The sequence below is a fragment of the Macrobrachium rosenbergii genome, chromosome 7, assembly GCF_040412425.1.
Source record: "Macrobrachium rosenbergii isolate ZJJX-2024 chromosome 7, ASM4041242v1, whole genome shotgun sequence".
Taxonomy (NCBI): Eukaryota; Metazoa; Arthropoda; class Malacostraca; order Decapoda; family Palaemonidae; genus Macrobrachium; species Macrobrachium rosenbergii.
The window spans coordinates 10,192,354-10,202,350 of record NC_089747.1 but is presented as its reverse complement, the minus strand read 5'-3'; the positions used below and the strand labels follow the sequence as shown (position 1 = coordinate 10,202,350).

General features: G+C 37.1%; 1 protein-coding gene across 1 annotated transcript in view; it reads right to left on the bottom strand.

Annotated features, from left to right (window-relative positions):
- Positions 1-1,210: 1,210 nt before the first annotated feature.
- LOC136840114 (uncharacterized) overlaps positions 1,211-9,997 on the bottom strand; it is a 19,380-nt gene continuing 10,593 nt past the window's right edge. Inside the window, exons 5-10 of the mRNA XM_067106511.1 lie at positions 8,401-9,697; positions 7,369-7,529; positions 6,267-6,368; positions 5,390-5,506; positions 3,834-4,101; positions 1,211-1,390 (exon numbers count right to left, since the gene is read on the bottom strand). Of these exons, the coding sequence (XP_066962612.1) occupies positions 1,350-1,390; positions 3,834-4,101; positions 5,390-5,506; positions 6,267-6,368; positions 7,369-7,529; positions 8,401-9,697 (1,986 nt within the window). The 3' untranslated portion in view covers positions 1,211-1,349. The remainder of the gene's footprint in view (positions 1,391-3,833; positions 4,102-5,389; positions 5,507-6,266; positions 6,369-7,368; positions 7,530-8,400; positions 9,698-9,997) is intronic.

The window sequence follows — 9,997 nt, the reverse complement described above, 5'->3', positions numbered from 1 at the left end:
GAGGTAATCCTATCAACCTTCATTTGATCCCAATGGTGGTTAGCGTTTACAGTTTCTTGGTATATTAACAGTGAATTATTTGTTTTTCCAACGTCACGAGTGCTTTCGCAAAAATATGTTTGGGTTCTCTTTACATTTTTGCGCACTTTTTCTCTTCTTGTCACCAATTCTATGCTTGGGACTACTTACCAAGTAGTCGGGTTGACTTACTGTATCCATATCCATTATCCAACAATCCAACATAGTATTTGTTGCACTAATACCCCTAAACCCACTTGAGACCCATCATTATGCTGTATAAGTCTCACATATATTGGTTCTTTTGATTCCTTATTGCGTTTAACATTCTCCCTCTTTCCGTCTAACTTTGTCTTTTGCTGTATTACTTATTTTTTAGATTAGAATATACAATTTAGGTCGAAGGCCAAGCGCAGGGACCTATGAGGTCATTTAGCGCTGAATTGGAAATTGACAGTTAAAAGGACTGAAAGGTTAAACAGGAGGAAAACTCGCAGTTGCACTATGAAATAATTGTTAGAAGAGAGCGGAAAGTAAGATTTTAGAGAGAGAATATGAATGGAGGTACAGTTAAAGGAATGAAAGGGTCCGCAGCTAGGGACGCTGCAAAGAACCTTAAGTAATACCTACGGAGCATCGAGCATGAGGTGAGCTGATGGCGCTACTCCCGTACGAGGTATTTGTTTATGATCAGGGATAAGTACATAAATGTCGGTGTAAGACCTTGTTTCCCGGTATTTCTGGAAGTTTTTGCTGCAGATTTACAATGTTCGATTTGCACTTTGAATTGCTTCGAAAGAGTTCCAGTGCAATTCTCAACGTCTATCAGCTGTAAGTCTTTTATTAAAGTTCAGGTATAAATAAGCCTAACATACGACTAGTTTTTAACGCTGGTTTTTAGTTTATTCTCCATGGGAGACCAGTACCCTGGCCCTTGGATATATAACCGTTTTGTTTCCTCCAGTTAAATGAAAGACAGTAACAATTTGCAATATTGTAACAAGACGCTCTAGTTTCTGTGCTTGAACAGATTAAAAAAAACATATCAATGAAAGACTTCACACCGCAGAATTTTTTTCTCTGGTAGCTCATATATTGTGTGTATATATATATAATATATATATACATATGTATATAGATAGATAAATATATGTGTATATAAAATACATATTTCTGTCCCGTTCGCATGAGAATGTGGCTTCTTTAGTTTAAAATACGTTTTTCGTCTGCGGTTTATCTCGTGGAGATCCTAATTCACACCAAGATGGCCTCAGCAGTGAAGATGACGGTCCAGAAGATAAGATCAAAGACGATGATGATGGTAGGATAAATTATCTTTCGAGACCAGTACAGCACTTTCGCTGCAGTCCAGCTGTAAAATAAAAACAGAAACAGACAATTCATTTAATGTTTCGGGACGAAGAGATTACAACTATACCAGTGCTTACTACTTAATAAACTAGCTATACTAGTGTTACGAGTAAAGTGTATGTTTGTAAGTCGCATTTTGTATTTAGGATGGAAATGTGGTCTTCCTATTTTGCAGGTTGGTGTGCTGTTTCAAAGTTAATAAAGCCCATTTCTTTGAGGTCATATTTATTAAAATACTCATTGTAAGCAGCGAACGGTATCATGAACATGATTTTTCCTAACATAACAGAGAGTCAATATCGAATGTTTAGGAAATCTCTAAGGAAAAGGAGGGCACATGACAGGCGGTGCCATTAGGTTAAAACGTTCGTTTAAAGAAAGTTGAAGGTTTATCATGGTATATCGCAAAAGGAATCAAAGCGTCACAGATGTGAACATGAAACTGCAAAAAACCAGTTAACGGACTTATTTTTCAGGACAATACAACACAAAATGATAACTTTAGTACCATGCATTTAGCTTTTGAAATCCCCTAAACAGATATTCGTTCATGACAATAATTTTAAAACTACTTAAAGTGATATGAGACTAATCTGTGAGGAAGTCAAACTTTTTCGAGTTGACGGAAGTAAGATTTAAAAAGACTATGGAACTACGCTCTCCTGAGGAGAAATCATTTTGAATTTTATATGGAAAAAAGAGAGGAATACATTATATCAGGGAACCATTCTTTTGCAGAAATATTGTCAGTTTCAAATAAGTCATTGTTAACTAAATTACATTGCATATTTTTTTTTTAGACACAATGTTTCAGTGAAGTATTACAAATGAGATATTTAGAGGTTAATATACATATAATAAAGAAGAAAGCGCGGATCTTTCCTAGGTAGTGACCCCCAAAGGGTTTTAATCCGGTATATATCCACTTTACGGCCTGTTTAGTACAAGCCTTTTGGGGATGACCATAAAAACATAAACAAAAGACTGTAAATATCATAAAGATAATGACCCCCAAGAAATATTAGTCCTAGATAACGACCCCCGAACTTTGCTTGGGGTGGAGTCACTATCTAGGAAAGAGTTCTTCATTGATGGGTCGATATCGTACTCGCCTAGCACTTTCCTAGGCCCGCGTTCGATTCTCCGGCCGGCCAGTGAAGAATTAGAGGAATTTATTTCTGGTGTTAGAAATTCATTTCTCACTATAATGTGGTTCGGATTCCACAATAGCTGTAGGTCCCGTTGCTAGGTAACCATTGGTTCTTAGCACGTAAATAAGACTCATTCTGGCCAGCCCTAGGAGAGCTGTTAATCAGCTCAGTGGTCTGGTTAAACTAAGGCAGAGAGAACGTATACTTTTTTTTTAAACTATCTAGGAAAGATCCGAAAGTGCGTTATAGGAGAGTTAAAACGTGCTTTGTCAAAGTTGTGAAATAGCTTTCACGACCAATAGATTTTTAAGAGAATCGAAGCCGTTATCTACAGAAGTGATGATCATTAACTTCACGTTGAATCTGACGAAAAAAGTGGATTTAACATTCAACATTAGCATTAATAAAATTAATGCATTTATATTAGAAAAATTTTACAAAAAAGGAAATTAATTTTAGGACTATAGTAATTGTGGTTTTTATATATTGAAGAAAACTCTTTGTAGGAACAACAAAATTTACTGCTGACTTAATACTTGGCAGTATACTGTTCTGGTATCTAAAGCTGAAATCTATTGTGAAATTTAACTAAGGGGACGCAATGAGACTATCCTTGTGAACTTACAACAGTAGTCAGTTGAATGTGAAGTCAGTTTTCTAACTCAGTTGAAAAACAAGAACGTTGAGTATTACTATTATAAATGAATTCCGTTTTAAATTAACTGGATAATATTATATATATATATATATATATATATATATATATATATATATATATATATATATATATATATATATACCTTCAGCATTACTGGAATCATTCTTCAACCAAAGTTGGAAGACAATTTTCACTTTAGGTCTTCTTTTGCGTAGGTGAATTCGTGTTTGCTACCACGATATCTCAAGTATTAATTAATTGGGTTAACTATACAGGGACAAGAATTTGGTGATTTGTTGTCATGAATACCATCTCACGCATTACCATTCAAAAAATATAAAACCAGGTAGTACAGTTATCAGTTATTAAATCTGGTAATGACAGTAACCACCATGATCATGCAGTCACTGGTGCGAGTCGAGTTTGTAAGCGAGTGGCTAGCACAGATATGCCAGTAACTATCACGCAGTCACTCGCAGGAGTTGAGCAAGTGGCTAGCGGTGATATAGGCCTACTGTTGCCATTGTGCCTTACAGTCTTTCAGGTCCTTAAGCTCTCCAGAAATGAAAAAGCGGTCTTTTGGAGCTTCCCAGAACATTGGATTTTCAAACAATGTTGAACGAAAACCATCTTACCCCGCCGTGGAGAGGACGGGCGATGCTTTTTGAACCCACTGCTGATGGGTGCCACCTGGTCCCTTTTCAAGAAGATGTCGTCATCGTCTCCAGGAGGAAGAAACTCCACCCAGATATGGATGATGTTGACGCTGAAGATGGTAAAAATACAGAAGAAGAACCAGAGATCCACCATCTTGATGTAGGCCGTGTCGGGTAGGTTGCTGGACACCTGGTCGAACATCGTGTACAACACGAGCAGCGTCGTTAGCGCCATCATGGATCGAGTCTGTTGGAAAGTTTGTTATTATAAACCACTGCGTGATTTTAAATGAGGCATACAACGTCTGCTTCAACTGATAATTTGTTAAATAAAGTATATTTAGTACTATTATTAATATATATATATGTTCCTTGAGTGCAATTTTTTTTCATTTATTGAATGCCTGAGGTATTCTTGGTAATCTCCATTACAGTTTATGTCAAGATATTGTTTAAAACAATAGAAATATAGAGTTCTTACCCTCGCTATCGATAGAAAAATTAACTTGCAATTGTGACATATGAGGCTTTTTTTTAAACAAAATAACTGACACTGATAAATAATTAGGTTACTGGCAGACTACCACTAAAGGAAAATTAATACAAAACTAAAACAACAATGCAAAGACGAAGGATAGGCAAATGCTCAGTTGAACCGACGAGCCAGTGGTGGGTCCTGCCTGCGATGGGCCTGTGTTACGACACTGTCTGGACGACCTGTCTTTGGGTCCTGGTTACATGTAATGTATAACAATGAAGCGTTATACATATAAGTAACGTTATAAAAGTTAACTGTATAACAATGAAGCGTTATACATATACGTAACGTTATAAAAGTTAACTTTCATAAAAGTTCTTGGGAATAAACACTACGTGAGAAGATTTAGGATTGAAACAAACCTTCGAAACTTAGAATCATTGTTAAACTACTCGACTCAGTGAATGAAAGTTATAGTGTGGGGTTATCAGACCAAACTTTTTTATTAGTAGTCATAAGAAGGAACATCTCTCAAGAAATCTGACAAATAGTCGCTCTTCTAAAGAACGATTTTTTTCGGCGCAGATCCTTCGAAAATCGTTAATTTTCTCCTATTGTCAGAATTTGTAGTAATCATCTAAGAATTCAAGACAGAACTCCATGATTGAAGTTCATAAAGATTTCAGACGGAATACAACTTATTTAGTTAAACATGAATAATTATCAAGAATAAAACGTGAAGAAAATATGTTATGCCGTGAAAGCAAGAAAATATGTCAAGTTTACAAATATCCTCACCAGTTATTCAAAAAAACAAAGAAAATACTACGCAACCGCTATAAAAGATGGGTTTTTCTAATGCAATCCTGGATTTTTTAAATCGAATTGTTTAGCTTGCCTTTAGAATTTAACCAGCAATTCATTTAAAAAGGCTCTACGTATGAAAGACCTATCAACGGAAAATAAAGATTCAAGTCAGTGGCCCCTGTGGGCCTGTTCCATGTGAATATGGTTCAGCTTCTAAATAATAATGAGAAGAAGAAGAAGAAGAACATACGTCAAAATCCTTAGGTTTGATGAACAGCGTGCCGTAGCCGATACCCATTAGAAGAAACGTTGGCAGAAATACTCTCAGGACCAGTAGACTGTATCTTCGTTCCAGGTCGAAGGTTACCTGGAAAGGGATAGGAAAAAATTAATGTTTTGGGCATTTTCTGGTATCAGCTTCTTCTAACCTATTGCCGCCTTGTTTGGGGTGAGAAAAAGCAAGTTGATGTTTTGGTATTTACATGATACCTATGAATAATGTGGAACATTTGTATGTTGCTAGATTGGAAACAGTAAATTGTCTTTGGATCACATTTTTCGGTCTAAGCATTTCTTCATCCCCTTTTTAGTAGCTTTGTGTAAAATAAAACTATTGTGCCGGCTTTGTCTATCCGTCTGCACTTTTTCTGTCCACCCTCAGATCTTAAAAACTACTGAAGCTAGAGGGCTGCAGATTGCTATGTTAATCATACACCCTCCAATCATTAAACATACCAAATTGCAGCCCTCAGCACGTAGTTTTTATTCTATTTACAGTTAAAAAGTTAGCCATAACCGTTCGTCTGGCAACGATATGACAGGTCACCCCAGGTCCGCGGTTAAAGTTTCATGGGCCATGGCTCATACAGCATTATACCGAAACCACCCAAAGATAGATCTATTTTCGGTGGCCTTGATTATACTCTGTACAGAAAACTCTTCGGTGCATTTTTTACTTGTTAATCTTGATAACGAAACTTTTTAGCAAGTTTTATTTACGTCATGGTGACTTAACTACTTTTGATATATGAAAGAAAGTTAAACTGACCCACAACTTCAAGTGGAATTGGGAAAACGCACTCAGAAATTCCTAAAGATTGCATAATGAATATCTGGGGAAACTTTACCTCCATGACGGCGTAACCGCCGCTCGGTACCAGGAGAATGTTGATGTTTTTCACCTCGTACTTGGAGAGATATTTCATGCCGCTGTAGGTCACAGTAGCGTTCTTGTGGGAACAAAGAATGCATTTATTAGATAAGCAGTCCGTAAAGTAGGCAATAAACCATTTTTTTTTATTTCAGTCTATGTGTAATACAATCGTTTCAACTTTGAAATACCGTTTTTGTCATATTTTTGTGATTGTTTTATTAAATAATTTATGTTGAATGTATTTCCTTTCTGAGTACAGGATACAGAATGATTACGCACAATTAAAATACATTAATTGAGTCATCGTTTTCACATCTTGTTTCTTACGAAGACACGGTAAACGATCGAGTGAGCTTAGTCTAAACACTTATCAATGGATGGCAAAAAAAGGCTGAGATAAAGATAAAGTCTGTTTATTTCTGTATTTTAACCCTATGCATAATTTCTTCATATCTACATTGCGTGCTAATTCTAGTACCTATTTGTCTTAAGTGATAAGTAACTTAGAGCATAATAGGAATCAACTCTGGAATCATTAATTAAGTGATTCTGTACCGGAAGAAACTTAATTCTAATACAGTTTCGTTAAGCAGCTGGAAGGAAATTTGTGGTAGAAACAACCTACGCACACACAAACACACACACACACACACACACACACACACACACACATATATATATATATATATATATATATATATATATATATATATATATATACACCACACAAATCGAGTTTCATTCAAGTTCTTTGCATGACAGCATACTATAATTGTAAATTCTTCTAGAATTTTAATCTTAAAAATGGCTCTCCTAAGATAATTTTGTAAAACAAACATCATAAATTAATCGAATAACAAAGCAATAAAATGATACCTAACTCTTAATACTACAAATACATACCTATTTCACATCTCACAATATACACACACATATACATTATAGTGTGTGTTCTCAGCTAGTGCTATTATTAGTGTAGTCTTATAAGCCTAAGAGACACGTTACACATTTTTTTTCCAGTTTGTAGTGACTATATCTTTTTGGATTGTTTATGGAGATTCCTCTTACTACTTTACCTCCAAATCAATAACCTTCCTGTCAACTGAAGCCAGTTTAATGATGATCTGGCAAGTCTGCGTGTCAAACGGGTAACTGAACAGCTCAAACTGACAGTTGAAACTGGCGTAGTAATGTTGTCGCTTCACCAGCCGGCTGCTCTTTGGTTGGAAGATGGTGTCTGATGGAGGAGAGAAAATGGGATTAGAAGGATTAACCGGTATTGTTACTTTACGGAATGACAGGCCTCGCTGAAATCCCCACTGTGCCTCTGTGGTGTACTTTAAACCAGGATTAAAAAGTGTTAGGTCTAGCAACATTAGACCAAAAGGCTTTCTGGGAACTGGCAGGCTGACGCCTCCTGGCGCCATCTATGGAGAAAAAGGATTATGCTGGAAAGGGTCGCAACAAAATGTTACTCATATCACACACTAAGAGAGTATTGTTGGGATGACATTGCTAGCTTAACGCTCATCTCTAGTTTAGCTGCGAGCAACTTCATTTGAATTATTACCAGGTGCTCAAATTTCTGTCTTGGTCAACAGTGGCACAACAGACTTCAATGGAATGTGCCAAATTGCTTTCTATTGACTTGGGATACAAACACAGGTCTCATGCAAGTAAAACAAGTGGCTTAACTCCTAGACCATGAGTTTTATATATACATATATACATATATATATATATATATATATATATATATATATATATATATAATGTATATATAACTGTATCATAAACTCATATATATATATGTATGTATATATATACTATATATATATATATATATATATATATATATATATATATATATATATATATATATATATATATATATATATATTACAAAGCCTTATTCACTAACATTGTTACTGTTATTATCTATTATGAGGATAAATTTGCTAAATGAATTTCATTCACAAAATTCATTATTTGATAAACTACCTTAACGTTCTCTCTCTCTCTCTCTCTCTCTCTCTCTCTCTCTCTCTCTCTCTCTCTCTCTCTCTCTCTCTCTCTCTCATACAAATCCAAACAACTTCGAGGCTCACCCATTTTGACATCCGTAAAGACTGGAAGATCAGGTTCCCCGACCTGCCTCGCATAAATGCCAGTCTTGAGAAGTTGCATTCGACCATCGTTGATGTTGAGAAATTCGATCTCCGGCGACCATACAGCTTCTGCCTCCTTCTCGCTGAGTTGGTTTTTCCCCTCCTCCGCCTTGAGGTTGTTAAAATGAATGTTTTGGTCCATCCACACTAGAGCAACCTCGATCTCCATGGAAAAGGCCAGGTTGAGGTCTTCGATTTGGGAGAACCGCACCAGATTGACCTCCGGTGATATTTTGAGCGGGATTCCAAAGGCCAGGCCAGGGGGCGGCTTGTAGTTTTGGTAGCTCTCGCTGAATACGACGAGGGTGCAGTTCTCCTCATCGCTTCGGTCTAAACAATCGTCTAGAAGATTGCAGCGCACGGACCGATGAACGCACGAACCGTCCGTGCACATGAACTCCTGCGTCGTGCAGATCGACAAGCCCAAAACTACGGACTTTCCAATTGCATTGTTACAAAACGAGCTCCGAACTTCCCAAGCATGGCGTCCAATTGGATATTCAGAGGCTTTGGCGAGGGGCAAAGAAGCCAACGTGGTGTTGGTATTAGCATTCCAGAGAAACCACTCTTTCTGACCTGAGTGGTAGATTATTAGATTGTAATATCCTCTGAAGTAAGGCTTTGAGTTCATGTGGCCTTCTAGCAAGAATCTTGTTTGATGCTCTTTTTCCTCGCAGAGTCCGCGCAGCTGTAGGAAATCTTTGTTTGTTGTACCGCAGGAGAAACAAAGTTCGAAATCGCAGACGATATCTGCCCAGTGGTCATCATTCCTGCGAAGTACAAGGCAGTTGTCTTTGTTATCACCATTGGGCTCTCCAGCAAACCAGTTGGAGTACTCGATCGGTTTGCCATCGGATACCCTTAACCACTGTCCCTCCTTAACCCTATCTGTGGCCCCTAAGTACATAAGTCTGTAGCTGTTACCCACACATATATCGTTAAATTTCTTTGCTTGAACCGTCAGCTTTGTATTTTCTTCTGCACTCTCCGGAACGTACAATGAGGCGTGTACTAAATTACAAAATTTGATGGCTATGTCCAGGTACATCTGCTCTGGGATAAAGACTGCTCTTTTACTCTTTTGGCAAAAGCGGGTGATTTCGGTAGTGTTGATTTCTGCTAATGAGAATTCAAAAGGTGTTGTGTCAGTCGATATGATGTTTCCTCTCAGGTTAATGAGACATTCGGCCATATTCTTGATGTCACCTTTCTCCAAGGGATAGTCCCACAAATTCACCTGTGAAACATACGGTCAAGTTTAATGTGTTTTTTTATTTGTGTTCGAGATTATTCGTCTGTGGAATGCAGCTATATAGATGAGCCTAGGGAACTAAACTTGAAAGAAGCATTTATGAAGTGATGGCTACCAGGAATTCTGGCAAACTGACATGTAAAAGGACAAAATAATTTATTTTCACATAATCAAAGCTAAACAAACACTCCTGTGAAATGCCCTTGAGAATATCGGCCCAAGCTGGCGTAAGGCCAACTTATTCCCATAACATAACGACAAAAAATGGAGAAACGATTCCACATT